Source organism: Herpailurus yagouaroundi, unplaced genomic scaffold, assembly GCF_014898765.1.
Source record: "Herpailurus yagouaroundi ecotype Mexico unplaced genomic scaffold, PumYag 186, whole genome shotgun sequence".
NCBI lineage: Eukaryota > Metazoa > Chordata > Mammalia > Carnivora > Felidae > Herpailurus > Herpailurus yagouaroundi.
The window spans coordinates 7,035,316-7,060,826 of record NW_024412417.1 but is presented as its reverse complement, the minus strand read 5'-3'; the positions used below and the strand labels follow the sequence as shown (position 1 = coordinate 7,060,826).

At 39.6% G+C, this 25,511-nt stretch overlaps 2 protein-coding genes across 6 annotated transcripts in view; one reads left to right on the top strand and one right to left on the bottom strand.

Moving 5' to 3' along the window:
* Positions 1 to 614: 614 nt before the first annotated feature.
* On the top strand, positions 615 to 14,233 carry CCNE2 (cyclin E2). Of its 3 annotated transcripts, none has more exons than XM_040494017.1 (12): positions 615 to 858; positions 2,074 to 2,113; positions 2,204 to 2,306; positions 2,386 to 2,439; positions 3,379 to 3,530; positions 5,110 to 5,245; positions 7,897 to 8,043; positions 9,239 to 9,334; positions 10,625 to 10,759; positions 12,576 to 12,687; positions 13,122 to 13,279; positions 13,654 to 14,233. In XM_040494017.1, the coding sequence occupies exons 2-12, from the start codon at positions 2,100 to 2,102 to the stop codon at positions 13,765 to 13,767; spliced, it is 1,221 nt and encodes a 406-aa protein (XP_040349951.1). In that variant the 5' UTR covers positions 615 to 858; positions 2,074 to 2,099; the 3' UTR covers positions 13,768 to 14,233. The 3 variants fall into 3 exon arrangements, with proteins under 3 accessions (XP_040349951.1, XP_040349950.1, XP_040349952.1); XM_040494016.1 differs by lacking the exon at positions 615 to 858 and adding an exon at positions 1,040 to 1,106; XM_040494018.1 differs by lacking the exon at positions 615 to 858 and adding an exon at positions 1,067 to 1,106 and having other exon boundaries at positions 2,207 to 2,306.
* Positions 14,234 to 15,040: 807 nt separating this feature from the next.
* INTS8 (integrator complex subunit 8) overlaps positions 15,041 to 25,511 on the bottom strand; it is a 53,568-nt gene continuing 43,097 nt past the window's right edge. For all 3 annotated transcript variants that reach the window (XM_040494015.1, XM_040494013.1, XM_040494014.1), the window contains 7 exons: positions 25,093 to 25,211; positions 24,168 to 24,271; positions 23,371 to 23,421; positions 21,379 to 21,452; positions 21,234 to 21,298; positions 21,058 to 21,101; positions 15,041 to 15,236 (listed from right to left, as the gene is read on the bottom strand). In XM_040494015.1, coding sequence (XP_040349949.1) covers positions 15,120 to 15,236; positions 21,058 to 21,101; positions 21,234 to 21,298; positions 21,379 to 21,452; positions 23,371 to 23,421; positions 24,168 to 24,271; positions 25,093 to 25,211 — 574 coding nt within the window. In that variant the 3' untranslated portion in view covers positions 15,041 to 15,119. The remainder of the gene's footprint in view (positions 15,237 to 21,057; positions 21,102 to 21,233; positions 21,299 to 21,378; positions 21,453 to 23,370; positions 23,422 to 24,167; positions 24,272 to 25,092; positions 25,212 to 25,511) is intronic.

Sequence of the window (25,511 nt, the reverse complement as noted above, 5' to 3'; positions counted from 1 at the left end):
TGGCGGCGGCGGGGCGGGGCCGGCCGGGCGGGCCCCGGGCGGGCACGTGGTGGGGCAGTTTTCCCGGTCAGACCCAGAGAGCTGTGGGGTGGAATCCCGCCCCGGCCCTGCTCTTGAGACACATTTTACTTTTGGGGAACCCCGGAACTGCAGGTCCGGTAGACAGGAAGGGAGGGTGAAGCCTAGCGCGAGCGTTTCCTGCGCGCGGGGACTTCGCAGTGGGAATCCGCCTGGCAGAGGCAGGGCGGCGGAGTGCAGAGAGACCCACCCCCGGGAGGCAACCGGGTTGGCGGAGCAAGGAGCGGGAAAACAGGGTTGATACGAACCTCCTCCGTCGGCGGGCTGGAGCAAAGTGCAAGACAGACATCCCTGAGTTTGGCTTTCCTGGGGTGCCACGGCTGGCCCCGGTGGTCCCAGACCCGACGGGCGGCGCGGAGACACACGTGGCTAGCAGTGCGCCCGGCTGTGTTTACATTCTGCAGCCTCTCCACGTTGTGCTGCCGTCCTCGCCTCCCATTGGCCAGTTCGGCAGCCAAAGTGGCGCTCCTCCCTCAGGGGCGGGTCCTGCTGGTCCCGGCGTCTCATCCGCAATAACCGGGTTCCTTGAGCACTTAGCGGGACAGCCCCAGAGCACCACAGGATGGCCACTTCCTGGCTACTCTGTGCTCACCCATGTCGCCTCCACCTGGTCGTAAGCCGGGATTGAGCCGCTGCCCGACACCGACGGGATCCGGGAGTTGAGGGCGGGAGGGAACTGGAAACTACTGGCGGGAGACGCGGAAGCAGGGCGGTGGGGAGCCGAACCTTGGAGGAGGGGCCTCTGAGAGACTCCCTCCCGGCGCCAGGCATCGCAGGCAGGTGAAGTGGAGAGCAGGTGAACGCGAACTGAGGGCCTAGGCTAGCGGGCCCTGGCCTCTCGGGGTGGGCGGGCGCGGACTGAGAGCAGGGCGCGGCGCGCGGGCCTGCGGGGCGGGCGCGCGGGAGAGGGGAGCGCGCAGTCCGGAGGTGTCAGTCTGAGGCGCATGCGTGCGGGGCGGGCCCGGCCTGGCCTATATATTGGGTTGGCGCCGGCGCCAGCTGAGAGAGGAGCGGTAGCGGGTCTAGCGGTGAGGAGCTGCTGGGCGTAGGGAGGAGTGAGGGAGGAGAGAAAGCCCCCAGAGCCGATTCTTCCCGCGGGCGGGAGCCTGCGGGAGGAAATATGGGAAGGCTGAGAATTAGGCGGCTGGGGGGTCGGGAGGATGGCTCCCCGCGTTCCGTTCCTGTCAGGATCTTTGGCAGGGGGCCGGGGAAGTGGCGGGGGTGGAGGGCTGCCCGAAGGGGAGGCCAAGGAAAATACCCTCATTGCAGGGGCTTCTCCCTCCCACCCTGGTTAGGGGAGCTCTACCGCGCGATAGAGGATCTATCTACCGCGCGATAGAGGATAGAGGATCTCCCCTTCGCGGAGAGAAAACCTCCCCGACCAGCCCAGTTTTCCCCTTTCTTTAACTCTCTTTCCTTCGCTCCCAGCCCTTATCTGGAGTCGGGGTCCCGGTGCCCCTCCAAGCGACAGGCAGGGCCCAGTGGGGCTGGGAAGGAGGGAAAGGAGACTGAAGGACGTGACACAAGTCTCAGTTCCCTCCTCCCCCTGCTTCCCCGCCACCGCCGCTCTCCAAATTGGCGCGGAACCGGCTTCTCCACAGCGTTTCGCCTCCACAACCCCCTCTCTCTCCGCTGCTTGTCCGGGATGGAAGGGGGGGACGTGGGGGCGCTGCCCAGGCCCCTCTAGGGGTTACGGGAGAGAGGATGGAGGGCGCAGAAAAGACCCATTTGGGGGAGATCTCCCTCCTTGCTGGGGGTGCTTTGTAAATTCTCAAAGACACTCGCGTCCCGACTGTACGTTCAGTTGAGACGCAGGCATGTGTCCAAAATTAATCCCGTGAAGTAACCATTGTAGTGCGTAAGACAGCACGGTGAAATGACTCAGGCCACCTCCTGAAGGACTCAGCTGCAACCCCTGAATGAGCATCTGACTGGCACCTGGGAGAATATGGGTGACAATATATTTGACTCTCATTTTTCCTCTCTCCTCTCCAGAGCTTTCACACACCTGAAAGAAGAGAATGTCAAGACGCAGGTAACATTGTCTTGTAGATGTGTTTAAAAGTTAGCTGCTGCGTTTGAAACTCTTGACTTATAAAACTTCCTTTTAAAAAATTCACTGTAGTAGCCGTTTACAAGCTAAGCAGCAGCAGCAACCCCAGCCCAGCCAGACGGATTCCCCTCCAGAAGCCCAGATAATTCAGGCCAAAAAGAGAAAAACAGCCCAGGTGAGTTAAGGGGAGAGGGAGGAGAGAAGAACTTCTTTGCTGGGACTTTAGTTTAACAGTGGTCTTTTCTATTTTCCAGGATGTCAAAAAAAGAAAAGAGGAGGTCACCAAGAGACATCAGTATGAGATTAGGGTAATGCAGAACTGGACTGGGAGGTGGCGGGGGGAGTTGGGTGAAACGAATGCAGGACAAATAAAAATTGAATTGCGTTATTGCTGTGCAACAGAAAGATACCTCTGACACTCTTACTCTGAATGACCCGAGGTCAGCAGGAAGGTGCTGATCTTTAGGTGGTTTGTATGTGCCTAAATCCTACTACAGCTGCAGAATAAGTTTGCCTTGAAGCAGCTGGTTCCTCTTTGTAAATCCCTCCCTCTTGGAATCGCCTGGTGCACCAGGGCCCGCCTAATCTGTCCAATGTACTGCTCTTTGTTCCCTCTCTGGCTAGTGGAGGGTCCTAATAGCTGCTCCTTTGGGCATAAATAGGATGTGAAGTCACTGACAGACTGGCACCCAGCCCTTTGCTACCTATTCTGTGTGTGGTACAGAGAACACTAGAGACGTGGTTCTCTTTGAAACCAGCATTGGCTGGGGAAAAGGTCCTTTAAATATTAAAGTAATTGACTTTGGTTGATTCCATTTTTAAGGTTTTGCCTTATAGTACTCTGAAGGATGGGAGCAGGCTTAAAGGGTTGGGGGGTAGGGATGAGGGAGGAGCTTTTTATAAAACAAGGTGCCCTTGCTACTATTGTAAGAAGGGAAGAACTTCAGTTTTTTAATCTTGAAAGTGATAAGTGACCACAGATGAATTTTTATTCCTCTCCTCCCCCAATGCCGAATGTCTTGTATTTTCAGAATTATATTGTTCTCTAAAACACCCCACCTGTTAAACTGTTTGAAGATCAGTAGGAGCTGTATGGCTTATTTATAAAATGTCAACTAGATTATCAGCAATGTTAACGATGGTGTTTGGGAAGAACTATAGTCGGTTTAGAGATATTAGCTTCTATTTATGAAAGATCCAAGACAAAAAGGTGATTTTCTATTGCACAAATTTTTCTTTAATGACAGAATTGTTGGCCACCTGTATTATCTGGAGGGATCAGTCCTTGTATAATCATTGAAACACCCCACAAAGAAATAGGAACAAGTGACTTCTCCAGATTTACAAATTACAGATTTAAAAATCTTTTTATTAATCCTTCACCTTTGCCTGATTTAAGGTAAGAATATTTTTTTTGAATTTAATGTCAATTAAAATTGTACTAATTTAATATATTGTACTATTTTGAGTCCTATTTTGCCTTCACTATAAAAACATACAAAAATTGCTCTGATATTTATGCATGTATTATTTTGAGAATACTTTGCTGTTCACAAAGGATATGGGTATTTAAAATACTGATTTTTTTTTTTTATATATATATATTTTTTCAACGTTTATTTTTGGGACAGAGAGAGACAGAGCATGAACGGGGGAGGGGCAGAGAGAGAGGGAGACACAGAATCGGAAACAGGCTCCGGGCTCCGAGCCATCAGCCCAGAGCCTGACGCGGGGCTCGAACTCACAGACCCGCGAGATCGTGACCTGGCTGAAGTCGGACGCTTAACCGACTGCGCCATCCAGGCGCCCTAAAATACTGATTTTTTGAATTTATTTTCATTTCTTTGAATACCGCAAGCCTCATTAGAGGAGCTGAACACCTTTAAAAAAATTTTTTTAACATTTATTTTTGAGACACAGAAGACAGAGCACAAGTGGGGGAGGGGCAGGCAGAGACGGGGGGAAGACACAGAATCCGAAGCAGGCTCCTGGCTCTGAGCTGTCAGCACAGAGCCTGTCACAGAACTCGAACTCCTGGACTGTGAGATCATGACCTGAACCGAAGTCGGTCGCCTAATTGACCAAGCCACCCAGGCACCCTTTTTTTTTTAAAAACAACAACAAAAATTTTTGTGACATTTATTTATTGAGAGACAGACACAGCATGAGCAGGGGAGGGGTAGGGAGAAGGGGAGACACAGAATCTGAAGTAGGCTCCAGGCTCTGAGCTGTCAGCACAAAGCCTGATGCGGGGCTCGAACTCACAAACTGTGAGATCATGACCTGAGCCGCAGTCAGTCACTTAACCAACTGAGCCACCCAGGTGTCCCCCCCCCCCCCACTAAAAAAAAACAAAACTTTTTTTAACATTTATTTTGAGAGCTTGGAGCGAGACAGAGCATGAGTGGGAGAGGGGAGCTGAACACCTTTTAAATGGAGTTTAAATGATTTTTCTAAATTAAGATGGAAGCATTTTAACATACGACATTTTCATTTGATGTATCAACCGTATTTACTTCCTACCAAGCTTAGTAAGGTCTATATGTTTTTAGTTAATGAATAGGACTAAGAGGTACAGCTTATACAAAGCACATAGTGTAGTATTATTTGGCTCTATATGCAAATTAGTGGACTAAGACATTTAAATTTGCCAACCTGCCCCTTCACTATACTCTGCCAACTACCACCACTTTAGGTGATTCTACTATTGATGATCTGTTTGGAGATGATGATATTTGTCTCTACTGGGATTATATGCTTAAATATTTAAAATTTCAGTGTTGCTCTGGGGAAAGTACTCTTGAAGTCTAGTCTAAGTTCTTGCTGTATAATTTCAAGCCTCTGTTTTTTCATGCTAAAGAACTGGTTTCTAAAGAGCTCCTTTCAAGTTCTAATTGAAAGTTGGATTTCAGTGTCTGAAAATTTATGTTGTATATTATGTAGGTCACATAGTGATTCTTTTCTACCCCTTTCCATAGTTGGGGATGCTCAAATGATGTTTGGCTAAACATGCTAAAAAAAGAGACTAGATATGTTCATGACAAACATTTTGAAGTTCTGCATTCTGACCTGGAACCACAGATGAGGTCAATACTTCTAGACTGGCTTTTAGAGGTATGTTCCATTAATACCTTTGTCTCTGTAGGACAGAAAAATATTTAAGATGTAAATGTGCTTTTCAGGTGCCCTTGGTATATTATTCATGGCCAGCAGCAAATATTTTTGGGGGTCCTTACTGTAGTTGATGGTACCAAAATGGCAAATGTCTACTTTGTGAGAGTAAAATCCTAACACAGCCACTACACCCCATATAACCCAAACCCAACCAATTAGGAATTCCTGGTACCTGTTAGTATTGCTGTGTACCAGGCACTAGGTGCTGAGGATAATCAAGATGAACAGAATATATAATTGACAAGGTTTTACATTCTGCTATACAAAGTGAAGAACCAGGACTAGGCTTCAGGGCCCTCAGAAGTCCTTTTCTGCATCACCAAAATCCAAATTATGATTTGGGATCTTGATTTCTAAGTCCTAAATAAGGAGGATTTTTTTTTTTAATTTTTTTTTCAATGTTTATTTATTTTTGGGACAGAGAGAGACAGAGCATGAACGGGGGAGGGGCAGAGAGAGAGGGAGACACAGAATCGAAAACAGGCTCCAGGCTCTGAGCCATCAGCCCAGAGCCTGACGCGGGGCTCGAACTCACGGACCGCGAGGTCGTGACCTGGCTGAAGTCGGACGCCTAACCGACTGCGCCACCCAGGCGCCCCAGAGGCTTTAAATATCCAGAAGTACCAAGCCCTCTACGCTCAATTGTTTCCCTTTATTATATACTTTTATTCCTTTCAGAAATACACTGTACCATTAATCTAAAGGAATTACAGTGATTTTGAAGTCCCTAAAGATCTATGCCCAAAACGTTCTCGTTTAGGCCCATTCCCATTCTTTGGATAATAATTCCAAGAATTTACTTGTGTTGATAACAAACCTATTTTCCTCCAGCCCTTGGATATTTGTTCTGTAGTCTCCCTGTGTTTAAGATAGAAATGAGGCATTCTAAGGGAGAAATACTAGGCTTTTTGGTGCAACAATGCGAGAGTAAATCTCAGAAGCTATCAGAAAAGTTTTTTAAAAAGGACTATAAAATGGTGTTCTTTGCAGTCAGGTTATCTTATCTCTTACTCTGACTGGAAGACAAGATTATATTTCAATCATATGGGTACAAGAAGGTGGTTGGGTTTTGACTTTTGGGAGTACCTAGTGATCATGGAAGCAACCTAAACACAATCATACAGATTTTTAATTTTTTTCCTTTTTGTTACATTGACTTTTTATCCAAACCGAATTGGATTGGACTGTCCAAATTTATTGCTATTTTCCCTTAAATAGGATTATATGCAAAACTGGGTAGAATAAACAGAGTAGAGCATTAAATTCTTTTTCTTAGTATTATCTTTTCAGTCTAGAAACATAAAAATAGGTTAAATGTTACCATAATAGTTTAAAGGAAAAAAATCATCAAGTCTCAATAGATGTGAAAGACATTTTTTGAAATTCAGTTTCTATTCCTCATTTCAAAATATGTAGTAAACTAAGAGATTTCCTAAACACATTATTAGAACTCCTGTATTTCAGGGCTCCTGAGTGGCTCAGTCGGTTATGTATCTGACTCCTAACTTCAGCTCAGGTCATGATCTCATGGTTTGTGAGATCGAGCCCCGCATCGGGCTCTGCACTGACAGCCTGAAGCCTGCTTGGGATCCCTCTCTCTGCCCCTCCCCTGCTCGTACACCTACGTGCTCCTTCTCAAAATAAATGAACATTAAAAACAATAACAAAACCCTCCTGTATTTCTATCCCTGTTTTCTCATCCTCAAAATGGGGATAATGGTCACTTTCTGGAGTTATTTTGAGAATTTAAAGCTTTGCCTGTAATAAGTGTGGAAATGACAGACATTGTTTATTATTAAGAGCAGTAGTGAAACATTTGGGAAATTCCCAGTACAGTCAGAAACAAGGGATGTGATCAAGACTTTATATGTCACCAATGTTGTTCATCCAGTTTTTGTCTATAAAAATTCTTAGCCAATGCAGTAAAACATGGAAAAAAGTTAAAAAAATATTAAAGGGAACAGTTATTTTGTCGTTAAAGGTCTGCCTAGAACAGTGAAGACCATCATTTAGGGCTGTGAGAATTAAAAATATAAACTAAGCATGAGAACTTACCCATTTATCAGCAATAAACAGGAAATTAATAGAAAAGTTTGCTCATAGTCAGTAAAAGTGTAAATGAATCTGGGAATAAAGTCCATATGGGCAAAAAAAAAAAAAAAAACCCAATAAAACTAGTAAATGAGGATGGTAATAGATTCTTTTTATCCTATTAGTACATGTTAACCTCTGTCTCCCTCCTCACCCTTGCCCAATCTCAGCTTTGGTATCCTAAAAAACAAAGTTGGGCTTAAAATTTCAGGGGCACCTGGGTGGCTCAGTCCATTAAGCCTCCGACTCTGGATTTTGGCTCAGGTCCTGATTTCACACTTTGTGAGTTCGAGCCCTGCATCAGGCTCTGGCGCTGACAACACAGAGCCTGCTTGGGATTCTCTTTCTACCCCCCACCCCCACTCCACTCCTACCCGCTCCCCCCAACCACTAAAATAAACATTTAAAAAAAAAAGTATTCTAAAGACTGGTATGTTAGGATCTTTCTAATTTGAAGAAATTCATCAAATGATGATGTAAATATTTGGATCCTTCTCTAGGTATGTGAAGTATACACACTTCATAGAGAAACATTTTACCTCGCACAAGACTTTTTTGACAGATTTATGTTGACACAAAAGGATATAAATAAAAATATGCTTCAGCTCATTGGAATTACCTCATTATTCATTGCTTCCAAACTTGAGGTAAGTTCTCAAAGTTTATCCACAGATAGATTTACCTTAAACTCTTTTTACATCACATCAATCCCTACAACTTTGGATATGAACTCTAAGATAAGTGGATTTATTTTTCCCCTAAAACATTTTTTGAACATTCTTGATTTGTATGGAGGGATAAATATACTTCCTTTTGTAGTATCTGAGCCTATTCTAAGTGTCTGGTTTAGATTCCGGAAATGTAATGTAGGCAAATAGTCCATGTCTCATTCTGCCAAACAAAATATACCAGTGTGGTCCCAATACATAGTTATGGCAATTGGATTCAGTAGAATGGTCTTTGAAAACTGACCAATCAAATGAAATAAATAGCTCTGCTGGGTTAGAATAATGGTCTCTATCTGTGTCTGCTGGCGGTGCCAGGATAGAAAGCAACTCTTTTCTTGCCTGAGGTTTTCCTTCACACAATCTCCATCTGGTTTTCTTAAACAATATATTTTGGATTATCATAATTTCTTTCGAGATTTTTGAAACCTTTATCATCTTGAGGGCAGGAGGACTGTGAAACATGCCTTAATTTCCTTGAATTTATTTTTTTCTTCCATATTTTTGTTCTGAGCTTTAAGGGCTATCTCCCAATCCTGCCAAATTTGGTGAATAATTTTATATTTAGTCTACCCTTCTCTGGAATTCAACTGTGTGTTTCAGGTAGCTTTCTAGACTGAAATCTTGATTTTTAGCCTGTTCTCATCTGTACCAGGCCTCTCTTCTACTCTGATCATTCTATTTGTTCTCTGGACTGTTCAGACCGACCTGTCAGCGAAACTGCACAATGTTGACGTACCATACTTTTATACTAGGGTAAAGGAATGGTTTTCAGTAGTTTTTAGACCTCATTAAGAGTCTTGTTCTGGTCTGGCCAATATACTACGCAATTTTGCTTAAAACAAGTTTGGCTTCTTATTTTTTAACTGAAATGGCTGGTTAAAATATTCTAGTTGTTTATTAACTGAAATTCAAGATCAAGCCTATGAAAATAAGTTTCAATGTAGTTGGCTAATTTCACCTCCTACACCTGAGAAACATATCATTACTAAGATTTAAAATCACTTTACGAAGCTATCCTTAAAAACAAAGCCTGTTAAGTGGTTTCTGTAGAATTCTTTTTGTTTTAATCTCGGTCTCAACTACACCTAATGTTTTTTTTAAATCCATTTTAAAGGAAATCTATGCTCCTAAGCTCCAAGAGTTTGCTTATGTCACTGATGGTGCCTGCAGTGAAGAGGATATCTTAAGAATGGAACTTATTATATTAAAGGTATTAAGTGATTCTAGTTGCAGTTTTAGTAACTTAACAGTTAACTACTGAATCTCAACACACTGTAAGTAGTCAAAACAGATTTCATTCAGCATTAAGATCCAGTTCAAAGAGGTTAATAATGCATCAATATATTGACAATGGTATGGATAAATGGGGGTGGGGGGGAGAATTTACTTAACCTGTAGACCATTTTTCTGTGTCTTTCAAGTTTTCTATAATGAGAATATACTGCTTTAAAAGTGATTAAGGAAATGCTTTGAAAAGTATAATTACCATACCATGTGTATGTATCAATGAATTCCAACAGTGACACTCAAATATTCTGATGTTCCCCTCTTCCAACAGAGAATGAGAATTATTTCACTGCCTTTTTTCCTTTCTATATGCCAAAAAGGGCTATTAAGCAAAATGGTGGAGAAAAAAACCCTAAAGGTGTTTAATCAGGCTCTGAATTAGAGTAAAGGCTAAGTGTTAGCTACTAGAAAGTATGTTATTAAATTTGGACATCATAACTTTGTATACAGGACACACAAGAAAAAACAATGACTTTCATTTACTATGTGTTGTAAATTACAAATTTATGTCTTCTAAATTATGCTTACAGTCTGTAAACATTCATATTGATAGCTCTATTAGAATGGGACCTTGCTGGCATGTTGATACTGTTCTAACAATAAACTTACTCAGATTCAGACGTGAAGCACAGTATGAGGATGTAAAGAGAAGACGGAACTCTCTGCAATACTCTCTTGTTCTCCCCTAATTACTTTAGACTGCTTGTAAATGGTAAAGTCCCAAAGCTTCATGAAGAAAAAGATATGATACATTAAGATTTGCCTTTTTTGTTTTGAACTTTTACATTTTGACCGGAGCCATTAAAGATCATGGAAAGAAAAAGTCTAGATCAGTTTTTGGAAGATCTGAATGGAATTCGTTTTGTTCACTGAATATAATTTTAAAATGGCAGTTTCAATAAAGTAGAGAATAGATTTGGAAGACCAGGGGCTGCAAGAAATGAGAAAAGAAGGAATGAATATTAGGCTCAATGAGCTTATTAAGTTAAGATAGAGAATAAAAAGGGAACTAGATTAATAAACTGTAAAATACAAGCAGCTTTACATTTTGAAGTATCTACAAGTACTTTTAATAAAATAAGGGTCAGAATAAAATTCCTAGGAAGAAATAGGCCTAAAGCAGAAGCTTTTAAAGGCCTATTAGTAAACTAGCTATATATTACAGTGTATATATACTTACATTTACTAACAGGTGTTTTCATACTATTAACAGGCTTTAAAATGGGAACTCTGTCCTGTAACAGTCATCTCCTGGCTAAATCTCTTCCTCCAAGTTGATGCTCTTAAAGATGCTCCTAAAGTTCTTCTACCTCAGTATTCTCAGGAAAAGTTCATTCAAATAGCTCAGGTATTTTCATTGCAGATATGCTAATGTTTATTGTAACTGTTTAGTGCATTTACAGTCTTAAATAAATTATACAACAAAAATCGTAATGAATTAAATTCACTCCTTAATTGACTAGAACAAAACTGATGCATAAAATTCTGTTCCCAGTATTTACATTGCTTAATAATTCTAGAGAACAGACTTTAAACTTTCAGTTTAAATGTATTATGAGTACTCTTCATTCTTTAGGGGTTTAGAGTGTTAAATACCTCTTTTTGGTATTTAGCAGCCAGCTGTCTTTAGTATGATAGGAAATTATTCTGTATGATAATCTTATCCTCATATTTGAACACACTGTACCGATTTTATACATTAGAATTAAGATAAGTTATAACATTTTTAAAAAATCTAATTTCAAATTATGCTTTTGTAGGCCAACATAGCAAATGTTCTTTCCTGCTTACTTCTCGTATGTATCTTAAAGGTTGCTGTACTACCATATATAAGTGAGAAAAATCTATGTTCGAATTCTATGTAGAATATGAAAAGCTTACATAAGGAACTGAAGGAACTGTGGTATTTTGGGTTGGATTTTAAATAACCTAGGTTGAAATTTAATTTGTATTTTAAATCTAGTAAACACCTTATGAACTAAAACTGAATTAGAATTGGTTCATTTTGTAAAACTTTCTAATGAGGGCTTATTTTTTGTCAGAATTGCCAGCATCCTAAATTATCACAGGCAGCTATGCCTTTTTGATAGAGAACAAAAATCTGATAAGCTAATAATTACTATTTCTACATTGTTTATTTCTAACTCTTCTCATGTTTCTACCTTCTGGACAATGGGAGCAAACATAATTTGTTTATTCCATGGACAGTATTACCTTAGCCTCTGAAATCTAGCCCTTTTACACAATTCTACTATACTCTTTATTACCTAGATTATATTGCCTTTTAAATAATCTCACTGTTGGGGCACCTGGGTGGCGCAGTCGGTTAAGCGTCCGACTTCAGCCAGGTCACGATCTCGCGCTCCGTGAGTTCGAGCCCCGCGTCAGGCTCTGGGCTGATGGCTCAGAGCCTGGAGCCTGTTTCCGATTCTGTGTTTCCCTCTCTCTCTGCCCCTCCCCCGTTCATGCTCTGTCTCTCTCTGTCCCAAAAATAAATAAACGTTGAAAAAAAAAAAATTAAAAAAAAAAAAATAAATAAATAATCTCACTGTTTAGATTACAGTAAAGCAGATACACAGAAAGAAGTTTCTAAAGGATCATTCTTAAAATGTATCTTTCCTGATTTAAAATGTTCCAATAATTTCAGTAATCAGAACTAAATTTACAGACCCTTTATGATCTAATCTAGGCTAATCTATGATCTAATCTGTGCCTCTCTACCTACGCCCCTCTCCCTTTTAAAATAAGGAATGAATGAAAGGAATTCCTTTGTTCTGAACTAGAGGTTCCAAGGGAAAGTAATATTTCATTTATCTTTGCAAATGCTATTTCCTACACCTAGAATACTCTTTACCTCCCAATCTTCGTGGCTACTGCGTCTTTTAAGATTTAAGCAGCACAGGTCTTCCCCACTCTGGATTAGGTGCCTTTCCTACTGCTACACACCACACTGCATCATAACAATCCTTGTCTATTCACTTCCTGGCTTGAGCCACCACTCTGAAGGAAATTATCTTTGGATCCCTGTAGTTTTAGCAATTCTTGGCACATGGGTCCACATCATAAGTACTCTAAAATTATAGCTGACTGATCTTTAGTAGCAACATTGATTACTCATCCTTTCTCCTCCTAATTACATGTACGTTTGCTTTTTCCTTTGCTAGCTTTTAGATCTGTGTATTCTAGCCATCGACTCATTAGAATTCCAGTACAGAATCCTGGCTGCCGCTGCCTTGTGCCATTTTACCTCTATTGAAGTGGTTAAGAAAGCCTCAGGTAAGGCACTATATTTTGTTATCTTCTTACATGTTCACAAGGGACTATTAATTTATCAACTTTAGCTTCCTATTAAACAGTTTAAAATTTTAATGGAAAACATTAGGTTAGCAATTACCTTCTCTTTTGTTAGAAGTCCTTCCTCATCTTCAGTATATATCCATAAACAAAAAATAAGGTCAAATGGAATTTAAATCCGTTTGAAGTCAGTCAGCATGGTCATTGCCCTGCTTTAAGAGTTCTTTGGGTTTTGACAACTTCAGTTTCATATGTAGAAGGTACGGGTTAAGAAGCTCTAAGTCTTTTTCTCCCACAAAATAAGTCACCTTATGAACAGTTATTAGAAGGCCAAAATCCAATTCTAAGAAGTTAAAGCAGATTAGTTGACAATTTCTCTTGTAACCTTCACATTTTCCTAACTTTCCTCTATCTAGGTTTGGAATGGGACAACATTTCTGAATGTGTAGACTGGATGGTGCCTTTTGCCAGTGTAGTAAAAAGTACTAGTCCTGTGAAGCTGAAGATTTTTAAGAAGATTTCTATGGAAGACAGACACAATATCCAGACACATACAAATTATCTGGCTATGCTGGTATGTTTCTTGTGGGGCTTTTCATTTTATATCTAGTAAGTTACTGAAACTAATAAGGATACTAGAAATACTTTAGGGCAGTGATACAAGATAGAAAGCTCTAATGGGCACACTGATGTCACAGCAAAATTTGTGGAATGTCTCAAGATTAATGCCAGTAGTCCAAGTAAGAGTTTTTTAAAAATACAGCTATATTCAGTTCAAACTGTTGCACCTCTAGAATAGGACTAGTCATGATTGCAAAGACATAAAGAGACCATTTCATGAGGTCTAAGTAGTCTCAAATTAATATCCAAGTCTGGTTTGACTTTGTTTTACTCTATCGGTGCTTTACCTTACCTGTTAATCTCTGCATGATTTCTTCACATGTATAGGATGAAGTAAATTATGTAAACACCTTTCAAAAGGGGGGACAGTTGTCACCAGTGTGCAGTGGAGGCATTATGACACCACCGAAGAGCACTGAAAAACCACCAGGAAAATACTAACGAAGGTTAACTAAGCAAACAAGTTGGAATTGACCATTGGTAGAATTTCCTAGAACTGAACTACTAAAGTTTTCAGGAAAATAGTGCTATGACTGTCCTAGCCAATTCAGAAGTTTCACTGCCATTCTTCGATTTTAAAAAACCACTTAAAATTGGCATTAAGGAAGAAATTCCTACATTAGCTGTTTAAACAGCGGGACTTGTTTACAAAGATGACTTCATTCCCAAGGTGACTGGATAGAAGATAGCCACGCTTTATGCCATAATTTTTTTTTTTTTGATCCAGTATTACTGTGTTATTGTGATAAACTAAGAATTTTATCATTGGAGTTTTAGACTAGGTAAGTGCGCCACCTTAAAGGCGACATTAATACAATACTTTGAATCTAGTTTTTAGATTCTCAAAATTCACATTGTCTTGACTAGTGCAATTTGGTTTTTGAAAATTTAAACTTGTTTACAAAGATTTAGTTTTGTAATAAGGTGACTAATTTATCTACAGCTGCTGTAGCAAGCTATTATAAAACTTGAATTTTTACAAAAGGTGAACTTTAATCTGTTTTTTATTTCATCTGCCTTGCCATAACATTTTTTAACCAGTAAGGCTTAAATGAACATGGTGTTTAAACTGTGGTCTAAACAGGGGGAATACCAAAGAAATTTTAAACAAGATAAATGTGTAGCTCCTACTTTGGGCTTTGACACAGAGGTTGCTTTATAATGACTTTTTGTACATCACAATTTAAGTGAAAAAGTACGCTTTCAACCTATTTATATGAGAAAGTCACTTTACTAACTCCAAGACATCCCTAAGGATTTTTTCTTAATTTAGTGTGACTAAGACTTTATTTATGTTTGCAAAACTGTTAAGGTCGTTTTTAAATTCCTACACTGAGTTAAGGACAAAGTGATAAAGCTTAACACTTGGCCTAAACTTCTGTTTTCATAAGGCAGAAAAAGTAGTAAATGTATACTGACTCCTAGATTATTTATTAAAAACAAAACAAAACCCTGACATAAGAACTTGCTGTGTATAGACTAGCTACTTCTACATATTTTAGTTTTTTAATGAAATTTCAACCTCGAAAGTGGGTCTAGTTAGAAAACAAAGCATACCAGATTGCTAGTTTATTCTCTTACTGGATACATGAATCTCCTTTTGAAGAAATTATAAATTTAAGCTGTGGTTACGGTATGAAGTCTTCTGTACAGTTTTTGTTTTTAAATTGTTTCAGTATTTTGTCTGAAAAGAAAACACCACTAAATGTGTAAATATGTATTATATAATCTAATACTGTTTATTTTTAGCCCATTGTTTAAAAAATAAAAATTAAAAATTTTTAACTAACTGTTTAAAAGTAAAGTTTTGCCATTGCTTGGAGAAACTTTTTTTTCCTTCTCTGCGCTGCCAGCTGTAACACTTCTTCTGGGTTGCTTGCGTTCAATTCTGTCTGACCGATGGCTTTGATCTTCCAAAACAGAAAGGTGATGTTATTACAGCTGTGGTCAAAAACAAAGTCTTGCTAGTATACATAATACAAAACTACCTACATGCTAACAAAGTCAACTGTAAATGATGGGAGGTGTAGAAGAAATTAACAAAGACAGACTCAGAGCCACTCTTAAAGATCAAATGCCTAGCCACTGTTCATGGAATTACAGTAGGTTCCCCCTTATCTGAAGTCCAGCATGGTCCAGAAGATGATCCTCCTCCTAACAGGTCTCAGAGTCAAAAGTAATCTAATGCTTTACCACAATGCCTACATCATTCACCTCACATCATCCCAAGAAGAGGGAGTACAATATTTTGATATTTGTAATAATATTTGTAACATTTGTAGCAATATTTTTAATAATTACATAAATATCTATATATAGGGTTCAGTACTCCCTATGGTTTCAGGCATCCACCTGGGTCTTACAACATATCCCCTCTGTGGATAAGAAAAGACTATCTATAGGAACATTAAATCATGTAAGTTTATTTGACTAAAAATACCAGCAAATAAGCTCTACATATCATCCAACACATTTTTACAGTTAATTGAGGCTCCTACAAAATAGTTTGAAAAATCAAAATTCATGTTTCAGGAAAGGCTTTACTTGTTTAATATGCAAAAATAGGTAGTTGCTCAGCATTATGACAGCCTATATAAAGTGGTTCATTTCTTTCATAACTAGAATACCTCAGCCTACTAAAAATCTATAGTATAATCTGCCAAAGAGCATTTTGTTAGAATGTATTTTAGGATCTTAGAATTACCTTTAGATTAAAAGGCAATCTACATCTTTAGATAAAAAAAGAAAGAAGCCCAGCGGTGCCTGGATTGCTCAGATGGTTAAGTATCCAACTCCTGGTGTCAGGTCATTATCTCACAGTTCAGGAGTTCCAACCCCACCTGGGGCTCCACACTGACAATGTGGAGCCTATGGGGATTCTCTCTCAAATAAATCATGTATTTTCTAAAAAGAAACCCTATTATAACTTCTTTAAACAACAAAGACTAACTGTCAACACCATTTCAACATGAAGGAGTGCATGTGGAAAAACCTAGTCATAGGGTATATGATTAAAGAATGATTTCCAACAGATAAAATAACACAAAGATGACTGGCTATAAAAATCCAAAGTATAAGACAGAAGTTGGAATTGGAGCCAGAGATTTGAGAGAAATAATGTACACTGTGGGTAGTAGTTAAGCCCATGAGTGGATGAGACTACCTAGGGAGAATGTAGGGCAATCTGAAAATAACCAAAGGACTAAACTCTGAGGAAACCAAGATTAAGGGGGAGACAGAGGGAGATGCTCATGAAGAAATGGACAGAAGAAAAGGCAGAAGAGTCAGTGAAAAAAATTGAGAGAAAATAATGTCAGGGAAGCCAAAGGAATAAAGAATTTTAAGAAGTGAGATGTCAACACGATAAAGACTGAAAAGCATCCACTGACTTTGATATTAGTGATCCTTGAGAGAACGGTTAAGAGTGATAAGAGCAGAAGTCAAATTACAATGGGTCGAGAGCGTCACAGAACTGGGCAGAGAAGGGACAAGGGAAGTAGAGGTACAGTCAAGGATGAAATAGTTTATAAGCTATGGGAGAGGCTGACAATACAGGAGAGGAGACAACTAATTAAAGGTCACTGAACAGGTTGAATCAAAAGCCTAAAAACTTGCCTTCATCAAGGAGTAACATTACCAACAATAGTCAAACTATGGAGAGGGCCCAAATGTCCACTGACTAATAGACAAAGATAATGGTGTCTGTGTGTGTGTGTGTGTGTATACACGTGCACGCGCGCACACACACACACACACATATATATACATACACACACAGATATACATATATACATACAATGGAATAATCAGCCATCAAAAAGAATGAAATCTTGCTATTTGCAACGACACAGAGCTAAACTGTATTATGCTAAGTGAAATCAGAGGAAAAATGCAACAGGATTTCACTCATATGTGGAATTAAAAAAAAACAGATGAATATAAGGGAGGGGAAGAAAAAAAAGAGGGAAACCATAAAAGACTCTCTTTTTTTTAAGTTTATTTTGGGGGGGGGAGGGGCAGAGAGAGCAAAAGAGAGAATCCCAAGCAGGCTCAACACTGTCCGCACAGAGTCTGATGTAGGGCTCAATCTCATGAGCTGCAAGATCATGACTTGAGCCAAAATCAAGAGGCAGGTGCTTAACCAACTAAGCCATCCAGGCACCCCAACCATAACAGACTCTTAACAGTAGAGAACAAACTAAGGTTTGCTGGAGGGAGGTGGGTGAGGGGTGGGCTAGATGGGTGATGGGTATTAAGGAGAGCCTTGCTGGGTGTTGTATGTAAGTGATGAATCACTGAATTCTACCCCTGAAACCAATATTGCATGTATGTTAATTAGAATTCAAATAAAAATTTGGGGAAAAAAAAATATATGTACCTCTATGTTTATGTTTATAGCAGCATTATCTATAATAGCCCAACTAAGGAAACAGCCCAGTGTCCATTGACTGATGAATGGATAAAGATGATGTAGTATGTGTGCATATGTGTGTGTGTATGTATGTATGTGTATATACATATACATATGTGTGTGTGTGTGTATATATATATATATGTATAATACCATGGAATATTAGCCATAAAGAATGAAATCTTGCCATTTGCAATGATGTGGATGCAGCTAGAGAGTAATATGCTTAGTGAAATAAATCAAAGATAAATACCATACGAAATACCTCACATGTGAAATTTAAGATACAAAACAAATGATCAGAGAGAAAATAGAGAAAAGAGAGAGAGGCAAACCAAGACACAGACTCTTAATTATAGCAAACTGATGGCTACCAGAGGAAAGGTGGGTGAGGGATGAGTAAAAAAGATGGGGATTAAGGAGTGCACTTACTGTGATGAGTTCATTATACACCTGAAGATAGTATTACATTGCATGTTAACTAAGTTAAGTAACTTAAAAAACCAAATACCCTTTCCTCCCTTAATAAATTTCCTTAAAAAAAAAAAAAAAGAGTAACATAACCTCCTACTAAGAGTACACTTAACAATGAGCATAGAGGTAGAATTTTAAGGAGGGATTTGAAGCTGGTACTTATAAGGCCACAATTCCCAAAACTACAACTCCATGTGGACAGGAGCTGATAGTCTTTTCTGGTCTATTCCAAACACAGGCAAGGAAGTACGGAACAGGGAGAAAGGAGAGGGGGCTGAACACAGGGAATGTCTAAAATAGTCCCTGAAAAGAAAGCAGACCACTGACTCCTGGCCCATAACACAAAAGAGATAAGGAGCCAGCTAAGCTCTGAGACCATGGTTTGGTAATGGCACCACAGTTTATATGGTGGCAGGATTTTTTCCAACCAAACTCAGTGGCTCGGGGAAAAAAGCAAAATCTTTGAACCGATTCAGGGTTGGAATTTTTCCAGGTGAAGTGAAAGACAAAAATGCAAAGATGCTGAATATACATTTTTTCACATTTTACTTATTTAAGTAATCTCTACACCCAATGTGGGGCTCGAACCCACAACCCCAAGATTAGCACACTCCAACTGAGCCAGCCAGGTGCCCCAAAATGCTGAAAATACTGACCAAAGGGTAGTTCTGACAGTCAGTCATAGATAAGCAGGGGTTCCCAAACCTGGTTTGTCATAATCAGAACTAGCTGGGAAACTTACAATTTGGATTCCAAGACCTTATCTCAGACCAGCGGAATCAGCACCTCTTGATAGTGTACACATAGGTATTTGCCATATTCAAAGTGAGTAGGGAAGGAAGGGAAGCTGGGAAGGGGCTGACAGACTGGGGAAAAATTGGTCACAAACCTGAATATCTCACTGATCATGAGGAACATGGGAGCCAGGAAGTAAGAGAAGGATAAATTACCGGCAGATGGATCTTAGGTAGAACAATTCTGACAATAAGACACGGCTACGGGTGTGGGTGGCTGATGCTAAGTAAAGGTAACAATCAAACTTGGAAAGCTATGGATAAGGATGTTGGGTAAATAATCACGTATATTTTGATGCATGTGGAGGAATAACCAGTAGCTTGGTTAGATGACCTACTAAAGAGACAAGTGTAAACTTTTAAGGAGAAAGGGCTTAAAATGATACAAGTAGAGACGGTCTGGAAATAGCACTGGAGACATGACAACTTCAGTATGCCTACCAGCTGTGGATAAGCTTGCAATGGAGAATGACTTGCCTCCAATCAAGTAGGCTGGCTTCATGTTCTTTTTCCTTTTGATTTTTTTTAAAGTTTTTTTTTTTTTTCCAACGTTTATTTATTTTTGGGACAGAGAGACAGAGCATGAACGGGAGAGGGTCAGAGAGAGAGGGAGACTCAGAATTGGAAACAGGCTCCAGGCTCTGAGCCATCAGCCCAGAGCCTGACGCGGGGCTCGAACTCACGGACCGCGAGATCGTGACCTGGCTGAAGTCGGAAGCTTAACCGACTGCGCCACCCAGGTGCCCCATTTTTCCTTTTGATTTTTAAAAAACATACTATTATTTTCCCCCTGCAAATAATGCCCATACAACTTAGTCCATGCAGAAAGCTTTAAAAGATATACAATAGCACATAATTTTGTTAGTATGAGCGAAAGCAACAAGAAAAATTATCTGTGGTGATACTGATGCAGCAAGTATTAGTCAAGTAAAAATGGCCATAAATTTATAATGCTTTGGGGCGCCTGGGGCTCGGTCCGTTAAGCACCTGACTCTTGATTTTGGCTCAGGTCATGATCTTACGGTTTGTGAGTTTGAGCCCCGTGTTGGGCTCTGCACTGACAGTGTGGAGCCTGCTTGGTATTCTTTCTCTCCCTCTCTCTCTAAATAAACACTAAAAAATTTTAGAATACTTTGGCTTATAAGTCAAACTTAAAAACAGATAACTCATCTATCAGTAACTACTGAGCATCTATAATGTGCCAGGCACCATTCTAGGTATCAGCTATGACAAAGCCAAGTTTTTGGTGGGGAAACAGCCAATAAATTAGCAAATATATAGTATGTCAGATGTAAATCAGAAGTATAATGGAGGACATTTTCAAAAGGGAAATGAGAAAAAGTGTTGGAGAAAAAAGGGTAGAGAAAGACATGGCTATTTTATAAGATGGTCAGGAAATGATCACTAAGATGACTTTTTTTTTTTTAATTTCTTCTTTTTAAACGTTTATTTTTGAGAGAGCGAGCGAGCATGAGCAGGGGAGGGACAGAGAGAGAGAGGGAGACATAGAATCTGAAGCAGGTTCCAGACTCTGAGCTATCAGCCAGAGCCCAACGTGGGGCTCAAACCCATGAACTGCCAGATCATGACCTGAGTGGAAGACTAAGATGACATTCCAGGAGACCTGAGGGAAGTTAAAGAATGTTTATGGAAAATAAAATTTCAAAGGCCCTACAGGTGATGAATATTTTCAGCATGTTCAAAGAACAGTAGGGCTAATAGCGTAGCAAAAGTTAGCAAGAAAGTCGGATGGACAGCTAGAGGTCATATGCAGGCTTGTAAGCTATTATAAAGACTTTGAGATTATAGGAGATAGGAAACCATTCAAAAGTTTGGAGCAGAGAAAGGACGTGATCCAATATTTTAAAATAAAAGAGAGATAAAGCTCTAGATGAAAATAGGTCTGTTAAAAAGTAAACACTGATAACCAAAATCTGACAGTAACTAGGCATACAAAATCTTTTCTGGCGGGGTGAGGGGTCCAAATCTTAACGACGGTTTACAATCAGGGAAATTAAGTGTATTACTGAAGAAAGGCATAAAATAACTTACCGCAATTTGTCTTTTATCAGTTTCTCCTCTTTTATGATGAAGATCTAAACAAATCAGTTAAGAATAAATCTGATATTATTAAATACCATGACAAAATCTCAACTGTTTATTTACAGTACTTTTTTAATTTACAGAAGTGAACTGTCCTAATATCACATATGTTGATAGAAGGATACAGGTCAAGTATTCCAAAATGGTAACGTCCCATATGTAGTCATAGTAGGAGTCCATAGCATCATGACTGAAAAACAGATTTTAGTTACTTCCTCTTTATTAAGCAGAAAAATTTCAACTTCATTTTATTTTAAAAATCATTCATACCTGTTTTGTTCCTGCAATGATTTAAAGGCTGTTTTGTAGTCAATTTCTCTGAGGAACTGACATAAAATTGCCACCTACATAAACAAAGAAAATGATTTAACGTAACCAGTGTCAACAAGGATTCTCCTGGTTTGGGAGGCCTAAATTTTTTTTTTTTTTTTTTTTTAAGTTTATTTAATTCTCTTAGTAATCTGTACACCCAGCATGGGTTTGGCTCTTTTGACTGAGTGCCCCTGGGAAGGGCAATTTTTAATGATTCTTACATCAAGAACACACTAAAGAGGGCTTGCAGATCATACTGAGTAGATCAGCTCATAATTATGGATCCCATCTAATTTTAATTGCAAAAACCTTTACATACACATCTGCCCATTTAAAAAAAATTTTTTTAATGTTTATTTTTGAGAGGAAAGAGACAGACTGCAAGTGGGGAAGAAGCAAAGAGAAAGGGAGACAATCTGAAGCAGGCTTCACGCTCTGAGCTGTCAGCACAGAGCCCGACACAGGGCTTGAACTCACACACCAGGAGATCACGACCTGAGTCAAAGTCAGATGCTTAACCGACTGAGCTACCCAGGTGCCCCTGTCTGCCCAATTTTTAAATCAATGATCTAAATCACAAATTTTTAGAGCTTTGTTCATTTTAAAAGCCCATTCAAAAATTACATAATGCCTTTCAAGGACATACAGAACCTGCAATCAGACCTGTCACAGCTAGTCCATTTCTCCACCCTCAGTCTCTGGCAACTGCTAATCTACATTCTGATTATAGATTTGCCTATTCTGGACATTTCATATGAATGAAATCATAATAACAAGGCCATGTGTATCTGGCTTTTTTCCACTCAACCTAATACTTCCAAGATTCACCCCTGTTGTAGCATGTATCGGCACTTCATTTGTTTCTCTGGCTAAATAATATTCCACCACAGGATCTACCAAATTTTATTTATCCATTCCTCAACTGATGGACATCTGGGTTATTTCAACTTTTTGGCTAAGATGAGTAACACTACTGTGAACATTTGTGTGCAAATTTTTCTGTGGACATGTTTTCAATTTTCTTGGTTACAAACCTAGGGATGGAACTGTTAGGTCTATGTCACATGGTAATTTTATGCTTAAATTTTTGAGGAACTGCCAAATTGTTTGGCAGGTCATGCCATTTTATATTCCTACCAGCAACGTATGAAGGTTACAATTTCTCCACACCTTCACCAATACTGTTACTATTTTTTTAAAGTTTATCTTCAGAGAGAGAGAGAGCATGGCTGCACGAGTGGGGGAGGGGCAGAGGGAGAGACAGAATCCCAAGCCGGCTCTGTGCCATCAGCACAGAGCGCGACATGGGGCTTGAACCCACGAGCCATGATATCATGACGTGAGCTGAGATCAAGAGTTGGATACTTAACTGACTGAGCCACCAAGGCGCCTGTCTTTCAATTACAGCCATTCCATCAAGTGTGAAGTGGTACCTCATGTGGTGCTGATCTGTATTTCCCTAATGACTCACATGCATATCGACTCTTAAATATTAAAAAAAAAAACCCACACACCTTAAAAATGCTTCTTTTCCATTTAGAAGGTTCTAAGACCAATATTTTCTAATTCATACTTTCATTTTAGTTAAAATTTCCTAGAAAAAAAATTAAGGGGTGCCTGGGTGGCTCTGTTGGTTAAGCATCCGACTCTTGGTTTTGGCTCTCTGGTCATGATCTCATGGTTTCATAAATTTGAGCCCCACACTGGGCTCTGGGCTGACAGTGTGGAGGCGGCTTGGGATTCTCTCTGCCCCTCCCCTACTCACACTGCTTCTCTCTCAAAATAAATTAAAAAACTAAAAAAAAAAAAAATTTAATATGCCAAATTCTTAAATACCGTAAACTTAAGCAATTATGGTAAAGAAAATAAAGGCGATTTCCCAGTCCAATGCTTTATATTTACTGCAAATTCCAATATACATGAAAATAAACCAACATATCATAAACTAACCTGTGTGTGGCAATTCAGCAAAGAACAGCATTTTATCATTCGTTTTATTACCTACAAAAACAAATCCTCATTATTTTCAAAAACTAGTTAACACCAGTTGTAACCAATGTACTGCTCTGATGTGGAATGGCAACAGTGGCGAAAATTGTGCGTATGTGGGAACAGCAGGTATAGAAAACTCCGCTTTTTGCTCAATTTTGCTGTGAATCTAAAAATGCGCTGAAAAATAGAATTTTTAATTAAAAATAACACATTACTAAAATATTTAAGATCTAATTTAAAAGCCACGTATTATAATCTACCATTTAATAGATTCTGATATTGATGGCATAAAACAGGAAAGAGCGACACGTATAAAAGAAAATGAAATAAATTTGAGATTTAGGAGATAAAATCACTATGTCTTAAAGGCTGAATGGATTTCAGTGGGAGCCATCAATAAAGAAAAGAGGATACTGAGGATTTGGGCTTGGTCAACTTAAATGGCTGAACAAGGCGTTTGGTATTTTGGCGTGTGTGTGTGTGTGTGTGTGTGTGTTTTCATGTATGTGAGAAAAGGGCATCAGGAGGGAGACTGTAAAGTAAAATGCTGAAATCAGTTTTGGACAGGTTGAGTTTTAGGTGTTTTGAGAAATCAAAGCAGCAATGATCTATGGGCACTGGAAATATGGAGAGCAATCAGGTCTAGAGCATTCAATTTACCACATATATGGAAATGAATCAGCTCACCCAAAAGCGGCCTGGGAAAAAGGAACATGTAAAGGTAGACAAGAAAGAGAGCCCACGAGACAACTTACCTGGTCTGTATAAACATCAGGAGGCACAGCCTTATTGAAGAAATCAGAACACACGGCTCCTGCCTGTAGGTAATAGTGAAGAGCTGCCGAATACTGGTTTGTTGCTGAAGCAGAAAATAATAGAGAATGACCTAACGTTAGACATAACAGCTGGAAAGACAAACATGGACTCTTTTGTGAAGAGCAGGGTATGATTACTTCATGAGTTGACAAAAGCAGATTCAAACCACAGGGCTAGGGATAACACTTATCTGGGACAACACAGAAAAACCACATTTTTTAAAACTACTTTAAAAGAAGTAATATATTCCTTGCTTTCTAAAACTGATGAGCCAAAAATTTAGCACAGATTTCTTGTCAAACTTAGTACTGGAGGTATTTGTTTCCCAAATGCCCATACTAGAAACATACCTGAATTTTCTGACGTAGTTTAGAATCAGTAAATCTATTTTAAACATAGATATTAAGATCTTGATAACAAATTCTTCGGAGGGTCAGGATGAAAATGAGCATTAAAATTGGCAATTATCAGGGGCACCTAGGTGGCTCAGTCGGTGGAGCATTCGACTATTTTGGTTCAGGTCATCATCTCATGGTTCGTGGAAACAAGCCCCGTGTTGGGCTCTGCACTGAGTGTGGAGCCTGCGTGAATTCTCTCTTGCCCCCTCTCTCTCTGCCCTGCCCCTTCCCCACTCACACACACACACACTCTCTCAAAATAAACTTAAAAAAAAAGTCAACATAAAAATTCGAAGTATCTGAACCAAAGGCACAATACAGAAAATGAATGTATAGCAATGTATCTAGGAAGAATAGACATCAAAAACAAGACCAGTTTAATAACTATTAGGAAAAATATGTATTTATTTTCACTTCTAAAAGTGCTACAAAAACAAAATGCAAAGGAACCATACATCTCACTTACCAAAATAAATGTCTGCCTGAATAATTAACCAGGAATGGTTGTTTGGACTTATACTGAGGGCATACCGAACTAGCTCTTTCACTGTGATTGCCACAGCTTCAAAGTCCACTGACTGGAGGCTTTAAAAAAAAAAAAAAAAAGCTGGACACGGACAACGAACATTAATCTCTATTTTGCAACTTCAAATTCCATGCACATTTATTAAAAACAAAAAGAGTTGGGGCGCCTGGGTGGCGCAGTCGGTTAAGCGTCCGACTTCAGCCAGGTCACGATCTCGCGGTCCGTGAGTTTGAGCCCCGCGTCAGGCTCTGGGCTGATGGCTCAGAGCCTGGAGCCTGTTTCCAATTCTGTGTCTCCCTCTCTCTCTGCCCCTCCCCCGTTCATGCTCTGTCTCTCTCTGTCCCAAAAATAAATAAACT